Source organism: Tauraco erythrolophus, chromosome 8 (genome assembly GCF_009769465.1).
Source record: "Tauraco erythrolophus isolate bTauEry1 chromosome 8, bTauEry1.pri, whole genome shotgun sequence".
NCBI lineage: Eukaryota > Metazoa > Chordata > Aves > Musophagiformes > Musophagidae > Tauraco > Tauraco erythrolophus.
In genome coordinates this window covers 1,198,702-1,224,674 of record NC_141472.1, presented here as the reverse complement: position 1 = coordinate 1,224,674, position 25,973 = coordinate 1,198,702, and the positions used below count along the sequence as shown (strand labels likewise).

Genomic DNA, 25,973 nt, shown 5'->3' with positions numbered 1-25,973 from the left:
TCTAACACAAAACAGAACGCAAGATTTTCAATAACAATAACTACATTCAATTGTCAATACTGATATTTTGGGAACAAGCAACATAAGATACTTGCGGTGAAATTTGTTTCAACGAGGTCCTTCTGTTCATCAGCTAACGCTACCGCGAGTTCCAGTTTCAGAACTGGACATGAACGAGAAGCTTCCAGCAGAGAGCATTAATGACTCAGCACATCGTTCCTGTGCATACTTCCCTTACAAACCTACACTTTCAGGATTTATACAGGCCATCTGCTCCGAAAAACGAAGAACTGAATCAAAATTTTGTCGTGGAAAAGTCTCTTCTAACTAATGTTGAAGGAAATCATTTGAATGTTTTTAAAAACTGCGACATTGAGTAAATCATCAAAACGTCTCCCAAGCACTGACCTTTCAGTCCTTGCACTCACCCTGCGGGGCAGGTAAGTGAAGTGCTATTTTATTAACTCGATTCTACACGCAAGGAAAGAGAAGAACAACGATGCTAAGTGACTTGCTGAGTCAGAGGCACAGCTGGGAACAGCACAGGCGCGTAGTTCATAATAACCTCGAGCTGTATAGTGTTTTGCCACCTTCTTGTGTTAATACAACTAGCAAAATGGTTTCTATTTGCTTAGGGGGCAATCTAAAACCCCTGTCAATTAAACAGTGTGAGTACTTTATAAAATCCTAGAATACGTGCAGATAACACTGCTGATAGAAATAGTAGGCAAAGCTAATCCTCAGCTGAGGGTAATGGAAGAACCTTGACATTGGCCTGAAGCAGAAGAACAAGCCTTTTACTGTGATATGAAAAATCAAAAAGCATACACTGGACTACTCAAGTGAACTATATATATTAAAAAGCAGCAGTAAAACCCTGGTAACAATTCTAAAAGCCTTTGCCAATGCCCTACTAGCTCCCTTTTCAGTTAGTAGTTTTGATTCCCACTACATCTGGGTGGTAAGTCTAGGAACTGCTTTTAAAAACACAATTGGCAGGATTTTTTTAAAAAAAACCAACCACCAATTAATCATTTTTTTTATATTGGTTACTAAACAATTCCAGCAGGTATTTCCAATACAGTGGACTGACAAATGTTGTTGTTAATACAGCCTGTAATTGCATTATCTCAAAAATGCCCGCAGGATGGAACATGCCTAATTGCAGTGTCCTAATAAACTGAGAGTCAGACTATGTTAGCACATGAAATAGGAACCGTCCACTCGCAAAATTAATAGAGGCTCTGTGTTAAAATACCAACAAAGTTTGCTCAGCAGAAGACAAGGAATTATTTTCATGCACTTATTTAACAAAAAGGAAAAATGCTAAAAGAAAATCCAAGAAGGAAACAAATGGACACACAAAACCACTAGTGACACGGCAGAGTTGAACTGACAGTCCTCTGGAGATTCGGAACCCAAATCCTCCCCTCGTATCCACACGATACGGCTCAGCTCTGACACACTGCTGTCTCCCTGCACTGATGGCCTTCATGCAGCAGTTGTCTTCTGCTGAACAAGGCGCTGACGTACCTGCTCACCACTGTGACAACTTCACTGGGATTTAGGTCTCTGCTCAGAATTAAACCAGCGCGTGAGGTCTTTGCTGGAGGGGCTTTTAGCAGGAGGAAAGCGCAGTGACCGTGGGCTACTGAAACTGAACATTCGGTGTGCAGAACAGAGTAGGAATCGGCTTTGTGAGACTGGAATTTGACTCCTGCACTCGGAGGACAGAGCCCCCAATCCACGTAAGCATTGCAACACGAATTACAGGTCGGAGACCAAAGAAACGACCCAACTCTGAATCTCCTTGCTTTCATGCATTTAAGATTCCAAAAATCAAAGCTTATGGTAACAAACAAAACAAAACAAAACACAAAAAAATAGCAGCCAAACAAATCCTAAGGAAACAAAGACAACCCATACTGAACCACGGTTTTGGTGACCACACTGGGACAGCAGTCATCCTGGCTGCATATAACAGATAAAGAGGTGAGCACCACCATCCTTCTTTGTTTAATATGGATGTACTTAACATATCCTGGCAGTTACCTCTGTGCATGAGTGTCTACCTCATCCATGCACTGCAGCTGGTTTGCAGGTGGGGAGATACTGCTGGGGAGTGCCTTATCTTTTCACACGGAGGTGCAGAAAGTATCTCTGTTCTCTGATTCCCCCATCCTTTAGATTCATGTCTCATCCCTCTGCTGGCAGCTGTGCACTGCAACATCCAGGAGACCCTTACCTTCCTCCAGAGCTCCGGTCTGCTCGGAAGCTGGTGATGGAGGCGGGGAAGGAGGCAAGTTGGCTGACTCTTCGACTGCTAGAAATCAAACAGTGAAAATGAGATACAGCAATTAATTCTCAGGAGATGGATGCTTGATAAAAGCTGCAGTCATTCTCTTCCCAGCTGAGAGAATTATCCGATCGAGACTTGTACCTACTGGATTTTCAGACGGATCCTTTCAGAATACATGGATTTTTAAAGTTACAATAAAAGGATTTTTTCTTCTTTCAGAGAGTACAAATTATTTTCAAACTTCTGGTCATGGAGTACAATACAAAAATCAAGTAGAAAATTACCTTTTAAAATCAGTATTGCCACTTAGAAAACCTTCAGACACCCAAGGCAACAACAATAAAGCATCTGAGCACGAGGGATTTTATAAATTCATGGCAACTATCAGCAACTGCAAGAAACTGGCATCCAATCTCTTCAATTTACCTTGAGTACATGAAGAAAAAACATACTGCACACTTTTTTTTTAACTCTTCTGCTGAGTTGAAGGTTAATCACAGAATACATGCAAATAGTGCTTGTCTAAATACAAAAGACATCAGCACTGGGAACGTATGTCAGCCAGGACATATTAGTGATTCAGCTCAGCAAGGTGCAGTGAAATCTGAGATGCACTTAGGCTGGGTTTTAGATTCACTCCCAGTCACGAGACTAGATGCTGAAAGCAGGAGATGTTTTTTTCAATTGTTTCCATCCCAGTACGATGAAATCCCAACCAAACTGCTTCTTAAGCGAACTCAGCATAACCTCTGCATCTGATTTCATACCAATCACTTGGAGAATTTTTTTTCTTTAAAAACAGATCCACTACTGGGGCTTAACCAATGTGGGTTTTTTTCATAAAAAAAAGTAGTAACAAATCCGTTATAACAGATCTATCTTATAAACAGCACGTCTCAACAGGCAGATCTCGGTTTCTGATGCAGGGCTTCTTTCCAAGCACAGAAAGGCCAGTTTCAAAGCCCAAGCAGAATTTTCCAGGCCTCCTCCAGTTGCTTTCAGTGTAACACCAACAGTTGCTCACTGAAGACACACTGCTCACAACACATTTAAAATGTTTTATCTAACTAGATGGAACTGAACACCTGTTTTGCCTCACCCAGGCCACAGTGAAGCAACCTGTGCTTAAATATGTGTGAAGTTTTTTGCAGAATTACAGTCTTCCATGTCAAATTGAGTGTCTGTAAAGAAGGAAATTACCAAGCAACACATCTCCCTGCTGCAGTTCAAAATTAGTTCAATGAGGCAAAAGGCCTTGGGATCCAAATTTCCAACAAATACTCTTAATTGCTCACTGACTTGAATTCATTCCTAAGCAGGGTCCAGCGGCTGTAACAAACAAAGCAGAGCGCCTGCGGGGAAAACACCACAAGGCATTATTTCGATTCGATCACAACGTACACGCTCATCAGAACTTATCCTGGGGCAGACTCGTCCCACCTCAGGACAGACTGTGGCCTTTCTCCAGCCTTTGGTGTACATGTTTTGAGCTACTGTGGAAGTCTTCCAGCAGGGAGGAAGCACTGGAAGTACGAATGGCTGTATGCTGACTTGTTTTTAATATACATTTATACGCACTTGCATTTCAGAGAGACGTTTCACAAAGCAGTCAGCAGGAGGATAGGGGCACAGCATGGACCAGTGGCAGTGGTACCACTCCCAGTCTGGACCACTGACCAGGTGGAGACCTGCTGTCAGAACAAACAGTGAATGAGGCAGTCACAGGGCTGTGAAGAACTGGGGCAACAAGGATAACGCTATTATTATGTGTTTCCAGCATTTATCCGGTGGTGCTGCACTTTACTCATGACCATAGCCTATGTGAACACACAGCTGTAACTGGTTTTTGTAGTATGTATACATATAACATTTGCAGACACAAGGATGCTTTGAACGTTCCTCGTCTTGTTTTACCTAAAGGTAGTGGTCCAGGCTGATCTTTGTGCTGGGCTTCTTTTTCCTGTTCGCCTTTCAGGACTGCTACAGCTTCAGCTGTTACTACTTGTACTATCCTCGCAGACACTTCTTCTGTGGCAGCAGCAAAGTCAGAAAAAAACAAAGAAAAATACACTAATGAGAACAATGCTTTAAAATTACAAAGATTAGCTTAAACAATAAAAAATAGAGGCTTATCGATTTTTAAAAGGTAATTTTTTTTTCCTGAAATATAAGCAAATCATTAAAAATAAAATAGAAGGACTAGATATTCCAAAGATGTCAGTGGAAAATGCTGAGTATTTACAAAAACCAGGACCCAGCCTTTACAAAGCACCATTACTAAATGCTCTTTCTTAGTTCCGTTAGGGATAACGTGCAGCAATTGCAAAATTTTAAGGTGATGATTTATTAAATGTCTAGAAATTTGTTTTGCAGGTACTGTTTTGCAAACAAGGGTAGAACACCCAGCTGAGTAGTAGGATTTCTTGATGTTTAATATATGGAGTCAGCTGCATTCTTACATGCACTTTGGATGGTGTTTTCTCCTTATCAGCACACAGTTAGCATGCATTAAAGGCACTTCCTAGACAAGACATCTAAGGATATGCTGATGATAGACTTGAAACAGAAGGGCCATATAACGTTTCTGTAGGATTAAAATGTATACTTTGTCCTCCTCACCCCTTTTAAGACTGCAACACAAAGCTTTGTTTAAACAGTAGGTCTGAATACTGTGCAGAGGGATTGCAGAGGATAGCATTTGTTTGGCGGGATGGGCTCTCAGGCCAGCTGCTCGCTCTTGCTGTGCTCAGCACAGGGAAGGGGAACGCGTGCGGAGCTGGCTGAGACACTACATGCTTGACAGACCTGGGTGCCACGGGACCCTGCTTCACTCTTCCCCACCTCCTCAACGTGTGGCATGCCCCAAAGGGCTGAGGAACCAGGTGCTCTGCTGAGCGGAGGATGGCGGTGGGACCACTTGGGGTAATTACTTCCAAAGCGAGAAATTCTATCTCATCTCTGCCCTAGACCCACTCAAAGGTGCAGTGAAATGTCACCAGGCACACCACTGCATGTGGAATTAACCAGAGAGGTTTCCTGCCCTAAGGGCAGTTCGGCCACCTCTGACCTGGCAAACCAAGGCCTTAACCATCCTCCAGCAGAACCATCTACAAAAGAATGCAGAAGAAAAGGGTTTGTTATCTGTATATTAGGCCACTGCTCTTACTCAAACCATCCATTCCTCCCTTTCATAGCCAAATTCTGGGAATAAACCCCTTCACTCTCCAGGTATTTCTGAGTGCTGGCAGAGCGTTGTTTCTAACGAAGGAGCTGGGACCCAGCAGGGAGCTGAGCCCCCAGGAAGGCAACAAGCTGTGTGCCATAGCTCCACCAGCCGCTGGACTGGGCACCCACCTGCAAACAGGGCAAGAACTCCAGCACTGCTCCAGCCCTCGCATGGAGAGGGGCTTCTAATGGCAGACGGCCAGACACCCTGCTCCTGCCAGGAGACGCTCGCAGAGCCTCCGTTAATCACCATCCCAAGGGCAGGAACAAAAGCTCTCTGCTCAACCACTGCTATGTCCTTCAGGCACGGACCAGCTGGGAAGGGGAAGTGTACGGAAGTCAATGATCTACATGTAACTTTGCAGCAACTGTCCTAACAAGGGAAGCTGTCCATTAGATTAGTAATGATGGTTTCTTCTCACTGTCAGCACTCTTGTAGAATCCCTTTGTACTTTTGTAAAGTTATTCCTCTTTGTTTGTCCTTTAGAAAAGCTGATTTTTTCCTCCCAAGAAGCATAGATGTGAGTTACTTGACTTCCCTAGTCATGTTTGTCTAAAAACAAAGTGCTACGTTAATCTCTCTTTTGCACAAACTATGTAATGAGATATTAAAAAAACCCACCCACTGGCAAAGAACATTCATAATTGCTGGTATTTATATCCTACAATTCACTTCCCTTCTGACTGGTCGCCAGGAAGGCAGTGACTGCAACAGTTTTATTGGCTGCAGCCAATAGCAAGAATAGATGGATGGATATGTCAGAACAACTACCAAGCAACAACAAAAAAAGCTGATTTAAAAAAACTGTTAGCCCAAGAATGTATGAGTATAAACTCGCCAAGGATAAACTCCGACTAGAAATCTGAAGATGCTACTTCCCTACTGTCACGGGTGTGAAGTTCTGGCAGTCTTCCCCATAGCAGGAAACAACTCAACTGGTTTTGAGATGGAGCTCGATCCATTTACAAAAGGGACTACACAGGATGCAACAGACTGCATGTGGCAGCTGTAGTTGTGTGTCCCTCTACTCAACGACACACCCCCAGTGTGAGATGAAACTCCACTTTGTTGTTAAGTAGATCGAATCCAGCACCATAACCCCATAAATCAAGTCATGCATGTGGTAGTCCTGTGGACCAAAGAACGAGGATATCGATTTAAAGCCCATCAATCTTCCTAGCTGCCTTTCAGGGGCCTGCACCTTATTTTGGGGCTTTTCAAATTTCTCCTGCTTCCACATCCTGGATGCTGGGGTGCTCCTCGGCACCTCTTGGTTGGTTCTTCTTGTGAGAAACATGGAACAGATACCTCCCAGACTGTCCCATGGTGCTGCTGTTGGAGAGCAGTGGGACTGGACACAAACGGTCCCTTGGAAGCGTTACAGGTCCTGACGATTCCCTGTGTCGTGAGGCACATGCAGACTCCAAAGCACAAGTGACAGGGGGGAAAACTGGGAGAATACTTGGTATATCCCTGTTCAGATTCTGCTCCCTCAGCACAGGACCGAGTACAGCCCCAACAGCTTTGGTGAGCGAGGAGAACGGCACAGGGCTCCACAGAGCACCACGGCTCTGGAAGACCCCACACCAATGGCCACCGCCACTTCATGCCTGGAGGATGTGACACACGACCCTTCTGTCGAAATTTCCATGAATTTACTAATCACAACGTAACTGACAAAAGTAACTTCATCAAGACTGTACTGTTAGCTCAGATGAACAGATCAAGACTCAATAAGACAACTGTTGGGAGAATCAATTTTTTAAGCTTACTTTCACCTTAAAATTTTAAGAAAAGGCTCAATTAATTTTTCAGATATAGAATATGCAAACGAACACCAGATTTAGTACCCTGGAGCATATCCAAAGGAAACCCACTCGGTCACCTGCTCTCCATCACCCAAGCTACTGCAAGCCTCCTCCCAGCAAGGTAAGGCATTAAAAATGGTTTCCTTCGTTATGGTGTTTGTACCTGTTCACATCCAGCCTGGTTCTGGAGTGCAGATGGGCTCTCCAAGGCTGGAAGACAGTTCCTGCCCTCTCAGCATTCTTCTTGATTTAATTTGCTTGGGACAAAGATTATGTTCCACAGGGAGATATAGCTGGGGGTGAAAGGCTGCCTCCCAAAAAATGGAAATTTCAATTTCAGGCTATGCAAAATAAGCAAATAAAAATACAGATGGCCTCTGGCGTTTGGAAGGGGTTGTTTGGTTGGGTTTTTTTAATCAAGAAAGGCTCACTTCTGAACACGCTGTTGATGGATATTTTGGGTGACACAGGAGGCACAGGCAGTTCGCCAGAAGAGCAGTGCTTTTGCTGAACATGACTGCTGCAAAAGGACAGACGTTTTTGTACTAATGGACACTATAAATAGCAGATCCAATGGGTAAGTCAAATCCTCACAGGGCAGCTATTGAGACTTTTCATAGTTTCCTTACGGTTCAGTTAAAGTTCAAGGAAGCCTAATGATAAAGAACAAAAAAAGGAAAAGGAGAGTTAGCAGCCTGGATGTCGGGCAAATTCTTCACAGCCTAAAAGCTCTGGACTCATTAAAGATATTTTTCCTCGTAGAGATTCATTTTTCCCTCTCTTTATACAGGCAGACATTCTCTGACTCTACTTTATGCCACAAAACCAGCACTAACAAATGCCAATTAACACCAAATACGTGTTTCTTAAAGGCAACAAGGACCTTGGCTTCACATACGACGCCAACAAAGACCGGCAACAGGGCTTTCCTTCGCATTTCACAGAGAGTGAAACACCACTTCTTTTTACCAGGATGTCAGCTGCTCATGATACAGGACACAGATTGTCTCGCAGTCTGATTTCAGGGAATGTGGTGCCCAACAGTACAGGTGGTCCTCAAACGCGATGCCCGGAAGAGAGAGGAAACGTTGTGAAAGACGCTCGGCACGGGCTCCCGAAGCCCACGAGCAGGCCGAGCTGCGAGGCCGGGAGCGCACAGCCAGGGACGGCGCTCCCACCGCTCCCGCCGGGGCTGTCACTGCAGACACGGGCCGTCAGGGCAAGTCTGCCCAGTTGATACCAGTGCTGAGGCTTCTCTCCGGCAGGAACAGAGGACTCTGCCCTGCTGAGAGGGAAGGCATCTGTTCTGGGCACTACGCTAATTTAAACCAAAGTTAAAACTCAAACCGGTAAGCGCCCTCTGCTCCTGGTTTTGGAAGCCAACCCAATTCTTCTACCAACGCAAGCCCCCAGGGTGCCAAGCTGAGACATCTGGAGCCTCCCTGCCCCACAGATAACTCGGACACAAACCCTTTCAGAGTACTGGGATGCACAGGAGATGCTGAACCAGCTGCTGACGGTACAGGGAACGCAGCCTTGCCTCTTTGCTAAGGTTAGAAGGCCTTGTGCCTCCAAAAGCTGCTGCCCTCCTCATAAGCACAGCCAAGGGCACAACAGCTGCCCAATGCCCACCCAGCTTGCTGTGGCACCGATGTTTAGACTGCAGTAGGCGTCATCCAGACACTCCCCCCAGACACCTGAGAGCCCCCTTCTCTGACAGGCTGAGCCAAGGGCTGTGAAGTGAGGTTACATGCAAAGCATGATGACAACAGAGCTAAAGATCTGTGATCAGATCCTGTGGAAGGTCAAGACGCTGTTTCAGAGCCCTCCTTCATTTCTGACTGATGCTGCTGCATTTATTAATGGACTGCAGATGTCTCCACTGGCACCTCAATCCATTACCTACAGTACTTTCATTTCCCAGGAAACCTTTCTGGTCCATTAAGTTTTCTAACAGACAGGTTTACCAGCCCCAGAGACAGATGTATGGATGGTGGCAAGAGTCTTTTTTAAAGATGTCTCAGCTTTCACCAAATATTTCCAAAAAAACATTAGAAATAATTGGCAACTATAAAGGCAAGAGCAAAAATTAGATGTGTGACACATCTCTGCAGTGATGTGTGGTGTCTGTTCCCTTTGTGCCCTTTTTTATGGTTTTCCTTCAGCCCCAGGCACTTTTTCTCTTCCAACCTACCCTAACCGCAGGCTCAATGCGTCGAGGAGCTGAGTTTGCTATGAACACCACTTCCTGGGTGAAAACGCTCCGGCTCATATATCTGCCTCTGACAGCCCTCATCCAGCAGTACCTTTGATCATCTCCTCTCTCCCTCCCACCCCTCTATGCAATGCTGTGTTCTTATTCTGAAGATTGTTTTTGACCGGAGAAACTTCTTACAGCCAGGGCTCACGGCATCTTCCTGCCTCGCGGGTGCGTGCCCGGCGCTGCCGCAGGGATGCTGCTGGCAGAGGAGCCGGGGCCGGGACGGCTCGGCCTGGGGAATGGAGGGCTCATCAGCTCACACAACGGCAGGAGGGATTTCTCAAGCCAGAGCTGCTCCGCTCAGACCCCAGTTTGTCTCCCCAGCTCTTCTCCTTCCCCAACTGTAGTTGCCCGTTTCTGACATTCAGCCAGTTCGCTCAGCTCACCTGTCTGCTGCTTCGTCCCACTTGAGCAGCCATTTCAAAGCAACAGAGAAAGCTCTTCCTAAAAAGAAAAAGCATTTCACATCCCTACAGTTTCACCGGGACACTATTCCCAGAGCAGAGCAGCATCACCCCTCGCTCTTTCTAGCAACGGCTCTATCTGATATCTCCATGGTGGCAGCAGATCTAGAACTTGCTGTAGCCATGGAAGATGCCATCTGGTCTCTGCAAAGCAGAACTTAAGTCATAAACGACGTTTAAGGTACTGAAACTCCATGGCAGAACAAACACTCCAGGAAAAAAAAAAACACAAAACCAAAAATGAAGGAAAGGGATGATAGGAAGGTGGGACGGAGAGGAGGAGACTGAAAATTCTGTCGAAACTCCCCGTGCATTCACAATGTCACCCCTCAGACACCTACCAAGAAAATTAACAGTGAGCCTAGTTAAAGTAACGGGTAATTAATGCTCCTGGAGCACCACGGCTAAAACAGGGATAAAGGTAGATGCAAACAGATAGAAAGGATAAAATAATACGTTTCATTAATTTTGCTACGTTTTAGGGAAGGAACACAGGCAGAGCACAGCAAAAGGAGTAGCTACATGTGTGCTCGCAGAATTGGGAAAACAAAGCAATTTCAGTTAAAATGTGCCTGTCAAAATCCTCAGTGGGGTGCAGAGCTGTTTCCAAGGTAACCAGCACTAATTGTTGGCACGGCGGAATCGAGTCAACAACAAAAGCACAGAGCAACCTGCGCTGCTTCGTGAGGCAAAATACCCCAAATATATTCCTCCAGAAAGGAAAGATACAAAGTGGCTATTTGCTATCTTTGACGATTTGAAACGCAAACAGGACCTATGGATTTTTTCCCCCGGGTACTGCAATTCCGAGTGCAGCAGGACTACAAGCCAAATAGCTATTCGATTTGTTTAGAGGCATTAGCCAGTCCCCTAAGGACAGGTCCTGAATTCACGCTCAGCTCTCCTGGAAGCTGGTAGATGACTCTTGTTTGAGTCAAGACTGCTGAAATGCTGGGGAAAAAAGATGTGGGCTTTGCTCAGTCACATTTCTGATGGAAAAAATTAAGACACATCTTGGACTTCATCATTGGGACCATGACAACTTTAAATACTGCCTTTTGCACTCAGGCTAAAAGAAAAACACCCAGCAGCAGTGAAAGCAGTATGAATAAGTCACAAAAATCCCAAATAGCACCAACAGATTAGTGCTTGCGATTGGAGAAAAAAGCAGTAACATAGCTTTAGAGAATTCAAATATTTGCTCTCAAATGGCTTTCTTGAGTGTAAATATTTTGCTGTAAGTAGGTCCTTGATCTGGATGTTGGCAAAATCAACAGTAATTGGCAGGAGGTACGAAGGCCAATAATGGGAACATCAGCTTTTAAGCTAAATGAAACAAACCCATAACTGACAAGTATTATTTCCCTAATAAACTCATTGACTTTAAGCTACTGTACATCAATGAGGATAGTGACAGATTAATTTAATCACGAGGATTTACCAGCTAACCAACGGAACAGCTCAGAAAAGGCTTGTGTTTTGGGAAAGAAAGAGCTTTAGTTGTTTAATGCATTGAAACTCAAAAGGTATGAACATGTGGATGACCTTTGGGGAAAGATGCATTGAGTGACCGTGTGAGGAGAGTGTTCCAGGGGAGCTACAGCCCGATGCTCGACACAGCAGCTTCACACCCTGGTGAGTCCCACAGCAAACAGCTCACGCCTCCGCGTTCTGGGGTAACTCAGGTATTCGACAGCCCCTCCTACCTTCTCCTGAAACTCAAGATTGTAAATCTGAATCACCATTTGCCAGCCCCTTAACACATCTGGGTAAATCTGGGGCAGAACTGGTGTCCTGGCTGCAGCCGAGCTGTGTCAGACCAATTGTGCTCTGGTACAAATGGGGCTGGAGGGCGGCTTTCCCGTGGACCCCGGCTGCTCTGCAGCCTCCGGGGAAGCAGCAGCCCAGGGCTCAGGCTGTCTGTCCTTGGACCACTTCCACACCTTCTGCATGTACATCAGCTCCGCTGCCCTGACCGCATCTTCCTCATCACCTTCAGCGAGGGAGCTGGACAACTGTCCAAGTTGTCCAAGTCCAAATCTCCAAGGCACACAAGTGGCAGAATCCAAAGTGAGCTTGTGCTGGGAGTCAGGAGCAAGTCTCCAGTGAGCTCCCTCCTCCCACTCCCCAGCCCCCAGTGCACATTCTTTAAGCAGAGGCCTCTGCTGTGCTGTCTGGCAGCTGTAAGACAAAACACCACGGGATCAGTCCCCGCACTTCTCCACCTTGAAATACAAAAGTCTGTTAAAAAGGAGTCACACAAACGTCAGTACAATAAAGCTACGCTTTTAAAACGAGTCCTCATTACTGCAAATACTTGCTCCCTGTGCATCCCCTGAGTCGTATCTTCTTAACTCTACTGCCTGGAACAAAATATTTACCACTGTCAGCATTTCCCAGCCAAGTCAGAGGTGGGAAAAGCTAATCAGTTCTGGTTTGTCTGATGCGGTGGAAACACAATTTACAGCTAACGTGCAATACTGAAGCAGACGACTCCAGACCATCAGCCAGGGCAGTCAGTGAGGTCCCACTGCCTTTCCCAGGGCTTGGTATGAGCTAAAAACATCACTCGCACGTATGAAGCAGCTCTATCTTCCATTAAAACACAAACTCCTTAAGAATCATGCAGAAGAAACCACTTTGGCTTCAAAAGAACAAACCACATATTTAATCCTTTGAGTGTAAGTAAATACACATAACAGGTGACTCACTTTTAAATCAATATTTGTTTTGAACTTCAGCACAAGTTAGGATTTTAAACAAACAGACTTTTAAGAACTCCCACAGAAGTCAGTGGAGCTTCAGCCACGTACAGCAGGAGGTGAGAACATGTCCCTTAAAGTCCATTTTTAGCTCCTTTTGAGCTGATTTTAAACACTTTTTACAGTATTTCCTGTGATCTCTCTAAAAAAGAATTCAAAGTATGTTATATGAACTCTGCTGAATTTAAGTTTAAAATTAACCTGCGCACACGTTGGGTGGGATTTCTAGTCGTGACTGGTGCAGAAGGACTGATGATCATTCTGCCAATGCCACAGAACTTTGGCTCTGTCAGGGGATATGGCGGCACAGGAAACACAGCAATACTGTGCCCTGTCACCGCAGGGCTCAGGCTGCCTGTCCAGCCCTGCTCAAGCAGCTGGCTCTGCAATGCAGCAAGAGCTGCACTCCTAATCCCTTCCCAGCTCCCAGACCAAGGCACACGCCGTTCTCCTGCCGACTGTGAGCAACGGTGTTGTGTATTTGCAGCCGAGCACGTGCGAGTGTTCCCCCAGACAGGTGGAGCAGAATAGGTCCCGCGTCACATACAAATTAAGCAAGTCCCGCAGAGGTCACGACGTGGGTGGATTTTCAGAGCAGTTCTCAGCCTTGCTCAGCAGTTCTGCCATCCCTCCCTTCCGGCACTACGCCAGCCGAGGGAGCCTCATCTCTGCTGGGTCACTGTCTCTGACCCCGAGTCATCCCTGGCCACTCACACAACCTGCTCCCGTCCACTGGAGGCCACTGGCCCACACCTCTGAGCTGACAAAGTGATTAGGAAAGAGAAATGCGCACCTAATCTTCTGGAAGGGAAGTGCAAGAGATGCACATAAAAGCCCTCAGTGCACCTTCTGAACTAGCTCTTCCACTTTTTCTGATGGAGCTTTCTTCTCTGGACACTTAAAAGTCTGCAAGCTTTCACAGCCATGGTGCTGGGGATGGCTGGGTGCTGTGGGGAGAGCTGAGATCAGGGTTTGGGTCACTGCAGCCCCCAGGAGAGATCTGCATCCAGAGGCAGAGCTCTCAAGTGTACTGAAAATGAGGAGTGGCTGTGGAAATTCAAGGTCACAGAGGATATTATCCCAGCCATCCGGTGTAAGCTCGGAGAACACAGAACAAGAAAAAAAAAAAAAGCAGCACAAAGCAACATAAGTGAGAAAAGAGAGGAAAAGAAGGAAAAGCTGACAGAGCAACTGTTTCAAAGACAATGTATTCTTAAATAGATAGAAAGGATGACAGTGCAAGGGAAGAGAAAACTTCTGGACAGAACAGCTCACGATTAGTTCTCTTTACAGCTCACCAAGAACCTGTGCAGGCCGCGTTGCCCTGGCTTTGGCACATCCCCTGGCTTTGGGGTAAAAAGCAATAGTCACCGCAGAAGCCTTTTCCTTCTGTCGTATATGGAGCAAGGCTATGGATGAAAACAGTTTTGGCACATCAGCAAGACTGTCACATCTGGGCAGCACTGGCAGCTGATGCTTCTGCTCCTCTTTATTAATGTATCTGTCTCGCCAGATGCACGGGCTGCATGGACGGAGGACCAGACTGTAAATTAGTTCCATCATCACTGCCATAGGCTATATAGGTTGCTGGGAGCTGTACTGAACTGATCATGTATCGTTATGAATTAGTCTCAAGGAAAGAAATAGGAACAAAAAAGTGAAATACCTGGGGTTTATTTTCCCCTCCCAAAGTATACAGTGCCTCCAGGTGAAACGGATTTCCATGAAATATTCAGTCTACTCAGTCCTGAGTGACAATGACTCTCTGGGAAGCAGTTAACAGGTTTTCCTGCCTTGGAGATAATGATATCTTACAGTTATTTTTCCGCATACTGTGTGCTGAGCACCTCTCCTCTGAAGACAGGCTGAGAGAGTTGGGGCTGTTCAGCCTGGAGAAGAGAAGGCTCCGGGGTGATCGTATTGCAGCCTTGCAGTACTTAAAAGGGCTACAAGAAAGCTGGAGAGGGACTTTTTGCAAGGGCATGGAGTGACAGGACAAGGGGCAATGGCTTTAAACTGAAAGAGGGGAATATTATGATGAGATCTAAGGAAGAAATTCTTCCTTCTGAGGGTGGTGAGGCACTGGCACAGGTTGCCCAGAGAAGCTGTGGCTGCCCCATGTCTGGAAGTGTTCAAGGCCAGGTTGGATGGGGCTTTGAGCAACCTGGTGTAGTGGAGGGCGTCCCTGCCTGTGGCAGGGAGGTTGGAACTGGATGATCTTCAAGGTCCCTTCCAATCCAAACCGTTCTATCAAAGTTTTGACCAGGTATTTTCCACACATAGGAGAAGGATTCACTCACATGACCTAATGTACACAGCTGGGATGCCTCGAGTTTACGGCACTTTTTGCATGTCATAAGGAATGCCTCAGTACTAACAAAACCCCAAAAAATAACCAAGGCTGCATTTCTAAGCCATCACCTCAGAAAGGGTTTTCCAAGCACCACTGACTCCGCTCTGCAGTCAGCCTGTGAAACAGCACAGGAAAATGTAAATATGTTTTGCTCAGCATCTCCCAAGGAACAAACGACAGAGTCAAAACCAGCACGTAGCCCTCTCACTTTGAGTTCTGCCTTTGAATTTCCAGATCAACCTTTTCACAGCTGGTACAGACAGGCACTGGATTATCAGTGCTCATCTGCCAGCTAATGCCAGCCGCTTTATGCTGATTCCCATCCCTTCAGCTGGCAAAGGCAGGCAAACTCGTATTAATTATCATTGTAAGGACTTAATTTAAAGTGAGCAGTGAATCTACCAGTAGCAACTTCACAAAACGGAAAAACCCAAACCAAAACACCAATACACACTAAGTATTGCTGTCCTTACTCAGGGTATGAGTCTATCACAAGCAGGGGTGATTTCTTTCTCTGTGTTAGAACCTCACTGACAAAAACAGCAGGGAAGACAAAGACAGAGGGTTTGTCCCTGGCTTCCTGCTAATCTTTTGAGTTCCTCGCTCCAATTAAAACCCAGATTGCCTTTGCTTTCTAATTTTAACACAGAGTAGCTCATCGGGGTTAGTCAAACCAAGAAATTTGCATATCTCTATCTCTCTCTCTCTCGTACATGTATTTTGCACTGTAAATACGCCCCAAAGTAGTATTTCCTTTTCATTTCCACAGAAGTCGTGCCTCAGGAAGGACAGCAGAGTAAGGTCTCCATTGCAAAGCACTCCCAGTCTCTCTCCCCATATACCCCGTCTCCCTTAACCTTGAGAAGCAAACACTGAAGGAAAAGGAAGAAAAATCAAATCCTCCGTTGCTCTGTCAGACACCCTGGCTGTGGCTCAGCGCCGTTACAGAGAGGCTGTGCACTCCTGAATGCTAAATAAGCTCCCAGGCTACATACTTTCTCTCTGTGGAGCTCAAAAAGAGATCTCAATCCGCGCAGGGATGTGTTGGCATGGCAACGTCGAAAAAAGGAATCTGCAACGCCTGGCCCTCCACGCAGGAGCAGCAGACTGTTTGTGCCACTCTCATTTTTCTAAGGGATGTGATGGTACCTACTCCCTCTCTGCCAAAAGTTAAACCTGTGCCCAGCTGCGTGGGGAAGGGCAGACGTCCTTCTGCATGCTGGGAGGACTTGTCTCCACCAGAGGCACCCGGGGACGGTGGGGAGCTATGCCTTGCGCTGGGCTGACCTGCAGTTAGCCAGGGCTGGGAAGTGCCCCAAGCTGCACACAAGCGTCTGTAATGGAGAAAGGGGAGGAAGGGATTTGTGAAGCGTGGGGCTGAGCAGGTTGATGGCTCCAGGCTCTTCTGCTCCACAGTGTGTGAGACCCCAAGAGCCGGTAATCGCCTATGGATAGGGCAAGGGGCCAAGAAATGCGGTGGGCAATGCCCATCAGCTCATCCCGGGCTGTAGCTAAGAACCTGCTCCTTCTCTTTCAAGGTGACTTTGGAGAAGATGATGCCATTTCAGCTCTGCCTGAAACAATAGCAGCTGTGTGTCTGCAAAACAAGGCTCTGTTGTCTGGTAATGAACCTTCTTCCAAATCTTCCTGCCCTCAGATCAAAACTGGAATGGAAAAATTATACGCTGGCACAGTCCCCAGCAATACCACCCTCCAGCTGCAATGGCGAAGACCACTGCCAAATATTGCCCAGTGCTCCTGCATGTCCTTTCTGCTGCCATCCTGGGGACTGAGACCATGACAGCTTCCCTTCAGGCATGACAGGGAATAGCCATCCACACGCTCATCCCTGCGAGGGACAGAGCTGAGCCCAGCCCAGAGGGCAGGAGCCCGCAGAGAGGCAGTGTGCAGCCCTGCCCAGGGCCGTGCCACCCTGAATGAGCCGTGGGAGCTCTCTTGGCACCTGTCTGCATTTCTCCTGGCTTTTACAAGCCTTGTCTACTTTATCTAATGGACGCACAAGCTATCCCCTACCACACGCTGAGAAGGACTCCGGCACGACAGGCCACGCGACTGCCCCGCTGGTCACTCGGCTAACGGCAGGGTCGAGGTCCGGCCCGTGGGCACAGCAAAGACTGCATCTACAGCCCCCACCAGAGCAGGTGGCCGAACACGGGCAGTGGGGAGGAAGGGCAGAGGTGAACAGACAAAGGGCAAATTTTTGTCCACAAATAGGGGAGACAAAAGCAAAAATTTAACTCCCAGGAAGTGTTCTGTATTTGACAGGATAGTCATCTTCCAGCAACAATAGCTATTCTGGCTACAGCAGCCCCCCAAGAACAGCTGCAGATGTTGTCAAAAGGCAACTTTGATAAACAGTGCTCGTGGCATACAGTCTGAATTACCAGTGTGGTTGGAACAACATGTTACGAAAGATATTTCCTCCATATCCCAGCCTCGTTGCTCCTTGTTGCATCTCTGAGGTTGTTATCGATTAAATTTTCCGAGAATGCTGACGGCACTGAGTGAACGCTGGTTGCCAGGCCAACACGCTCGCAGGCATTTCGCTCTTACTCTGAAGGAAGCACAGCTGCTTATGCAATTCCCTCTTACGATGCTCATACCGTAACAAGAAAATGCCAAAGTGAATCGAAACACCAACAGGGAGCCCGAAGGAAATGGCTGGTTGATGCCTTCTCCTGGTCAGAATCAATGCTGACGTGGCACAAGGCAGCAGCTGACTCTAATGGTGTTCCTGCACCTTGTTTGAGATATGGTTTTCAAAAGTGAACCTGAACCACGCACTGACGTTATTAGAGGAGCTTTAGGGATGAGAGAGACTGATGCCTGAACTTCTCCAGGTGTCTGACTCCCAGCCATGGGAGTCAACAGCACTGTACACTGGGTTATCTCACCCAACTCCCTTCCAGGCAGTAACTTTTGCACGCTTGCACTGCTCCAAACCGTGCCAGACCCTCCAGCTTCTACCAATACATTTCAGTCACGGACTGACTCCTTTCTGAAGTCCCAACAGGAGGCGGGAAGGCAGATCCAGCCACTCAGAGAGGTTATGGTTGGGCGAAATAGGGTGTCTTACTGGATTTAGGGACCAATAGTGCCAGTCACAGAAAAACCTGCAGAGACTGGTCTCTGTAGCAGTCAGTGAACATTTAGAGTCAGAGAGAAGATAGCCGAGAGTAGGGGACACATGGGAAATACAATTTCTGTGGCTTTATTCCTGGTCCTCTGCAGAAGAACAACTGAGATGGAACTGAGATGGATCTCTACAGCAAGCTTAACAGAGAGTGGTAAAAAAAAAACATTTATCTACAAGTGCCCCAAAGAGGCTCCGCTGTCTCTGCTGTCTTCAGCATTATAATTTGAAAGTGTCTAAATTTCAACAATGTGTCCCAGAAAATGACATTTGTATTACTTGTAACACAGAGAAGAGAAGTTTCAGAAGTCTAGTATGTTTGCCTGTATCTAAATTGGCAAAGACGATGGTGCACAGTAATTACTGTCACATTTCCTGGGCAAAGGGAGGGAGATCAAAATGCCTAATTAACAACTTCTTTCCCACGGGAGCCATCAAAGACATGGTAAGATGCATTCTTCCAGCTCTGTAAAATAAACAACTGAAATGGGAAAAATACAGCAATCACCCTCATTTTTGAATGTCATTGATTTTGCATCCTTCTGTGCATTTTGTCTATGTCGCTCGAGACACGCAGCTTGCTGAAAATGCACATCTGACAACACCACTGGGAGGCTCCTTTGGGGAACAGGCGTTCAGGGAGTTTGGCGGGGGCTCTGGTAAGTCCAGGAGGGCTTGGGCAGCAGCAGGATGGCCAGTGCGAACAGTCAAACAAATAGGAAAGCTCTGACAAAGCAGTCTTGTTGGAAAGAAAGACTAAAAAGGCCTCTGTACAAAGAAGGCCTCTTTGTATGTTTACTGGCAGTGCCCTCTGAGTATTATCACTTGTATGGCAAGAGAGAGAAAGACACACAAGGAAAAGAAGATTAAACAAGAAATCACCAGAGGGGAAAAAAGACCATTAAGGCACCACGGGACCAAGGGATGACTCGGTGCAGCTCCAGCCTGGAGATGCCGTTACGTTCACCGAGCCCATGCACAGAGCTGCAGTCCTGCCGTTGCAGCTCCAGCCCCGGCCCTCGCGGGCTGAGCGCCCTGAGCCGGCAGAACTAAGTGTCATGGTGATTTTCTAACAGCGCAGCGGCGGTGAGGGCCGGGAACAAGATCCTATTTGCCTGCAGAGTGGCTACTGTAAGGCAAAGCTAGGAAAGATGATGGCATACGAACTCTTTCCTTGACATGCTGCCGGGTGGTCGAAAGCAGCATGGTCCCTATATTGGCCATGGCTTTTTTGCACAGCCAACCTAAAGGAACTCTTCACCTCCGCTCAAGTGTTTACTGGCCATAACAGGGCAGTCTTTCAGGCTGACATTCCCTGCAGCTTATTTAAATACGCTTATGTAAAGAGTAGCTGGTCGCAGGAGTAGATTTGTTGCAGATGCCCATTTAGTCTGGCTGAACAAAACCTAAAACAAACGGCTGAACTAGAATAAATTACACTGAGGGCTGTAACAGGAATTGCCCCTTCCCACTTTTCTCCTCGGTTGTTCCCTGCAGACCGTGCTGTTCCTGCTGTCTGAACCCCCTCTTCTCTGAGGTAATATCTGCCATCACGCAAAAGCTCTGTGTTGGTTCTGGATGAACAGATAAAATTGAATCGCTTTCTATTGCCCTTACCTGATCTTCAATTTTTCCTTCTTTCCCTGCCACTTCCTGCCGCCGCTTTGCTCCCTCACAGCTTTCATCTCACCAACTCCCGGCCCTTTGCCCCTCCTAGCTCTCCCGCTGCTGGGTCTGTTCTCCCACCACCCCTCAAGCCCCCTACTCCTTCCTCAGCTCAATACTCCCAACTCCTTCGTTCCTCTTCGCAGGCCTAGGGCTCCCTGCTCTTCCTGTTTCACTTACAGCCTAGCACACACCAGTCTCTGGGTCCCCCCAGCCACCAAAAATCCTGGCCTCTCCCATTCACCTGTCACGGGCTCCCTCTCACTCACCCTTCCTTGGACTCGAGGGCTCTGAGAAACAAGGCAGGAGAGCTCAACCTGCAGCGCGCCCGCTGTGCTGCGTCAGGAGCCTGCTACAGTTTTCTGGCAGTCTCTGTGTCCCACGCGGCTCGGGTACCCTGCCAGCTCATGAAGGGCTCTGTTTGTCACCCTGGCAGGACACATTACTGTCCTTAACACTGACTGACACCAGGACAGAGCCGCTGTCCTGAGGCTCTGGTAAGAGGATTTCAGGAAATGCTTTCCCCTTCATCTGTCAAAAAATAATTTATCAAACAACTGTGTGGGTAATCCAAACGCCCTCAGATTATAAACCTTAATTTGGCATATAGTGAAGCAAGCAGTCAGTCAGCTGAGTCACTGTACATAAAGACATCTTGTAGAAGATGCTTCACGATGCATCTATCCACTTCTACCCCTAATTATATAAATTTGACACGTTAGTCATTACATTACTGAAAAGAAAAATAAATGCATTTTAAGTTTAAAAAACCAAACCTTTGCAGCTTGATGTTCCTTGCAAGTCAAATACAACGGATTGCGTTGTATCGCTGGTTTCCAGGGAACGCTGCGGCGCATCTGTACTGCTCCTCAGTGCTTCCTCCCGGCTAGCTGACCACAACTTCTCAATAAGCAAAAAGGCTGCCACTCTCATATTTCATTACAAGTCAAACATCCTGTGCTTTACTACGAGGTTCAATCCAAAGCTTTCCACATCAGTCCACTTCAGAGTGAGTTTCTGAAGATTACGCTATCACGCCTCCTTTGCAGCACACCTCTCACGTGACATGAAAACATTTGGCTTGACAAGAGCTATGGATGTCATCTTTCCCTTTTAGTACTTCCAAAATCCTTGCCAAAGATGCTCTGTGTGTGTGTGTGCAGGTGAGAAAGGACATGGACAGGAATGCATCAGGGAGGGCACACTGAAGCTCAGTGAATCTTGGGCTGCGAGGTGCAGCAGACCACCCCAAAGGCACGGTGTCTTGAGGAGACCCTTGGGAGCAGCGTGGGACTTGTGGCCGGCAGAAGGACAGGGCTGAGCCAGTCTGCCAGGGGCAGCCCAAGTACATATACACGTAAACACATATAAAAAGGAATAACTGCTTTACCACCCTTACTTACATCACATCCACAGCAGCTTCCTATGGGCTATGCCAAAAAACTCGGGCTATTCTCTCGCACGTATTTGCCTTTGACTTCTGTGGATGCCGGATCAGGCCCTGAGGCTGCCCTGCCCACAGCGCTGTGCGCTCTCCCGCGTTCCCACCGGCCCATTTGAAAGGAGGCCATTGATGTGTCTCCATAATGCGGCCATTACCAGCGCCATACCGAGACAGATCAATCAAGGGCAACACAACAGCCAGATTCAGAGGATTCCAAAATTGAGGTCAGACTCAATAACTCTTAGACAGACGCCAAGAGGGAGAGACACACATATATACAGGAAGGCAAATTTTAACCGTGCAAACCTAAAAACGTCAGTTGCAGTGATGGATTGGATGTGTTTTGGCAAGAACTGTTGTTTCCTCCCCCGTGTACCACCCCTCGCCTCTGCACCAGGGTTGGCATAAGGTGCCTTTGTCCCGGTGGCCCGACTCTAACCCTCCCCTTAGCGCACAGCCCTCAGATTTTACAGCACGAGCCCTGCAAACGGGCACCCTGCTGCTCTGCTGGGCCCCGAGGGGGCTGCTGCACTGCTGCAGAGTACCTTTCCCTGGGGGAGGCCCATTTCAGGACTAAATCCCAGCTCCTGGGTCAGTCAGGTGCCAGAGAGTTTCCTTAGGCAACAATGCCTCAAACCACAACTGAACTCTCAGCAGCAGGGACGGGGCGGCGGGCAGCTGTCTGGGAAATGTCCTGTTCATACCAGTGCTCCGCTGCACATGAGCTGGTTGCTGCAGTTGCTGGGGATTTACAGACCCTGACATGAAGGCTGAGAAGCCAGAGATTTTCCTAGGTTATGGTGCTGGACTCGCACCAGGGACAATAAAATCCCTGTAAATCCACTCAAACCCACGGTTTGGCTTAATTATCTCTGTCGGCCTTGGTTTCCTGTGCATTTTCTCCTCAGCTGTTTGGAGTCAGTAAGCTACTACCAATGATTAAATGATTCACATTATTGGTAATTATGTGTATCAGAGTGGCATTTAAAAACCCTATGCGATACGACACCCTGCTGCCGTGAAAATATACAAGCAAACACAGCAAAGACAACTGAATTTGGTGGCAAATGGCAATCCTGATTTCGAGATCAATCTCGGAATCAAACACAAAAAAATCCGCCTCTAAACTTCCTGCTTCACAATGCATTAAGCACACACAGCTAGAAAATACTACTGTAAAATGGCACCACACAACCCAGTCCCTTCTATCACCACGGGAAGCTGCCAACAGGTTTCTCCTTCAAAAAGAGAAAAATTATTAAAAATGTATCTTAAGTATCCTAAGATGGTTTATATTGCATTAATTAAACATGAGCTTAATCAGTGCGTGTGTGCAGTGCACAGGTTTATAGAGAGCCAGGAACTCATGCATGAAGGTAAGCAGTTTTAGGGACGTTTCTGGTGTTCAAGGACAAAGATGCCACAAGATAAGCTATATTAAGACTCCCAAACGAAAACTTTATGTATCGACAGTAAGTTCCCACACCAGAGATCTTGCAAACTAAGCAGACAGTGAGAAAAAAGCAGGGGAGGAGGAAAGGAGGCCACAAAGTGGTGACTGAAGCAAACTTCAGCCAGACCAAGAGCGGTCTTGTTCCCCTGGCAAGTGCGTGTCCCCGGTCCTGCAGCCTCCTCCAGGCCATATTGCCTCATTTTCACTTGTTCTGCTGTTTAACGCCTTGCCTCAAAAAGCAACATGAAAATACACTACTACAATGCCCGTTGATGGGCAGCAGTGGGTTCCCACCTCACCCATTAGCTGCAAACTCCTCAATTAAACGTTCAGGTGTCTCTCAGACACTGACAACTGCTCAGAACCTGAGCCTAAGAAAGTCTGAGAAGGTCATTTCTCTCTTCATTTTCTAAGCAGAGGAAATTCCTCTTCATCCTCTAAAGCTGTTCCCACTCCTCCATGTGTATGGGTGGGACTCATCCAAGATTGTGTGAAAAATCCGTGGCAAAGAGGAGAAATACACTCAGTCTTCCCATGGCCTACACCAATCCCTAAGAACTGGAGCATCTTACCTCTGTGATTCCCGTACATCTGCTCCTACTTATTTGCTGGCTAAGCACAGCACAAAGTGGGGTCACAGCAGAGACAAGACCTTGTTATACCCCCCAAACAATCAACAGCGTGTTCACCTGAATGCTTACACAGGATTTCTTTTATCTTTGGCTTTCAAGTTTTGGCTACCCACAAGAAGAGACTGGAAATCTAAACCCATTTACTTTTAGCAGAGAGATCCATTTCCAGCACAATTGCTTATGAAATGACTGTAGGGTCTAAGAGCCTTAGAATTCTCCAGCTGCTAAGAAATTATGGATGGCATCTCCAAACGCTGTCAACAGCCAACAAACATTGCTAGAAAGATCTCTTTAGCATGCATGGACGGATGCACCCAGGGCAGTTGTGTCTGTACAAGAGAAATTTCTCTTGCACTGTGCATTTGGGGTTTGAAGTGGGAACTCTGCACAGAAAGAATTAGCATTTATTTCTAACACAGGAAACTTGCTTTGCATATTTCGTTTTGACACAGTCACAGGTTTTTTTTTTTTCCCCCCAAATAACAAGTTGAATTCTAAAATCCTAACGTAATTTACAAACAGGCAAAGTCACAGTGTGTATCCAGTGAAATATGCCCCGGCGAGGGTGAATAGATGCTGACGCTGAATTGTGGTATTCCCAGTCGAATAGAGGAACACATTACTTTGTGAATAGCTGGTGGTTTCAAGAAGGTGGTGTTACTTGTGAGCAATAACAGGAGAACCCACCCTTCACACAAGCACAAACACATGCAAGAGCAGCATGAGCTACCCAAACAGTTGAGCAGTCTCCTATTCCCTTCCAGCCCAGAGGAGCTGAGCGGCTGCTCTACACCAGCCCATTCTCTTGTCCCCAGAGAGGTGACCCTGTCCCATCTACCAAGATGCACTAAGGCACCATCATGTCGTTCCTGAAGTTTTCTCAGAACACTGCCCAGGATCCTGGGCAAGGACACAAGCTGCGCAAACCCAGATGAAGATGCAGCCCTTGCTCTGAAGAGCGAGTGCCCTTCCAAGGCACAGCTCCCTCACGTCAACTCTCCCACGCCCCAGGGCACGTTTGGCTCCAGCTAATGTTTCCCTCTGGAGAAATATCATCCAGTGGTCTGCAGAACCCCCATGTTTTGTGGTGGGGCATTGAGGTGCATTACCTGCAGTCTCTCTGTCCCCCGTCGACAGCTCTCCATTGATCCCATTCTCTTTGGTCCGAGCGTACGTCCCCGGCTGCTCATGGCCACCTAGCCCCGGCTCCTCGTCCTCTCGGTAGGGAAATCCATTGGCACTTCTGACCAGTCCAGCACCTGCACCACCCTGTTCCTTAATTTCAGGTGAATGTGGGTGCGAAGCAGCCTCTGTTAGCTGACCTGAAGCCCAGTGTGGTGCCTTGGCCTCGTCCTTCCTGTCCTCCGCCATGGTTCCTCGCCTTCACCGCCTGGCCTGTAACAACACGAGCGGGAGAGATCAGCTCCAGGCAGGGGACCGTGACCCTGGCCAGCAGGCAGCCACCGGGCACAGCACGGGCACGCTGCCAGCAGCGCTGCCAGGGAAACTCATGTCCAGCAGATGAGAGAAGTGTCTCTGCCTGTCTGTCCCGGGCATGAGCAAACTGCTTTAAAACCAAAACAAACCACAAGTGGTAAAAAATACGGGTCAAGTCCTCTCTGGCTCCCATCTGCCTTGCAATTATTAGCACCAGTTTTTTGAGGGCTGCCCTTTTGTTAATCTGATTTTAACTCATTAATTACAGTCAAATGTCGGCCCACTTAACCAGAAGTGAATCGTTCATCGTAACGCAACGACACCTTCCCAGTGCGATAAAGGGGAGAATGCCACAACTACTGAAAGAAGTGAAGCTGCTGTTGCAACTTCCATTGCAGGTGCAGAGAGCGGGTGCTCTGCAGGCACAGAACTGCAGGGCCATGCGTCCTCTGCAGCACGTGCAATCTGCTGCCAGCCATGACAGAACCCGTGTTTGAGAACATTCACTGAGTTCCCCAACATATGTGCTGTTTGGCCCTGTTTACATGCCCTCTCACTTGCTGTTTTGTGAACATTCACACTCATTCCCTCTTGTTCAAAACAGCCCGTGGGGAACAGTCCTTTCCCACACAAACATGTGCATTCTCTTATGACTACCATTATTTATACATAAACAAAACTAATCACTATTTGCTACTTCACACGTATTTCACTCCTGCTAATTAGCTCCCATTTGTCCAAGCCAGGAAAAGAAGCCACTGCACAAGCCATAGGCTTTGGCTACTCCTCCCAGAAAAACGTAGATGTACCACATATTGAGGAGCTTCCTATGCCTAGGAAGACAACACGCTGTAATCCATGTTTCCATGATAAAATAATCTCTGGGGAGGAGAGAAAAGTTTGATCTGAGCTAGCTACTTCAAAGTGAAAACCAGCAGGCCTTTTCCAAAAGCGCTTGCCTTTTTTTTTTTCCTGGAAGAAAGAAAAACACCTAAAAGAAATCAGCTGAACACAGT

The 25,973-nt window shown here is 47.1% G+C and overlaps 1 protein-coding gene across 19 annotated transcripts in view; it reads right to left on the bottom strand.

Annotated features, from left to right (window-relative positions):
* MAP2 (microtubule associated protein 2) overlaps positions 1 to 24,891 on the bottom strand; it is a 66,967-nt gene extending 42,076 nt beyond the window's left edge. For 15 of the 19 annotated variants that reach the window (XM_086616076.1, XM_086616077.1, XM_086616075.1 and 12 more), the window contains exons 1-3: positions 24,630 to 24,891; positions 4,214 to 4,327; positions 2,246 to 2,323 (exon numbers count right to left, since the gene is read on the bottom strand). In XM_086616076.1, the coding sequence (XP_086472202.1) occupies positions 2,246 to 2,323; positions 4,214 to 4,327; positions 24,630 to 24,891 (454 nt within the window). The remainder of the gene's footprint in view (positions 1 to 2,245; positions 2,324 to 4,213; positions 4,328 to 24,629) is intronic. The other 4 variants (XM_086616083.1, XM_086616082.1, XM_086616088.1 and 1 more) reach the window with 1 other exon arrangement.
* Positions 24,892 to 25,973: the final 1,082 nt, after the last annotated feature.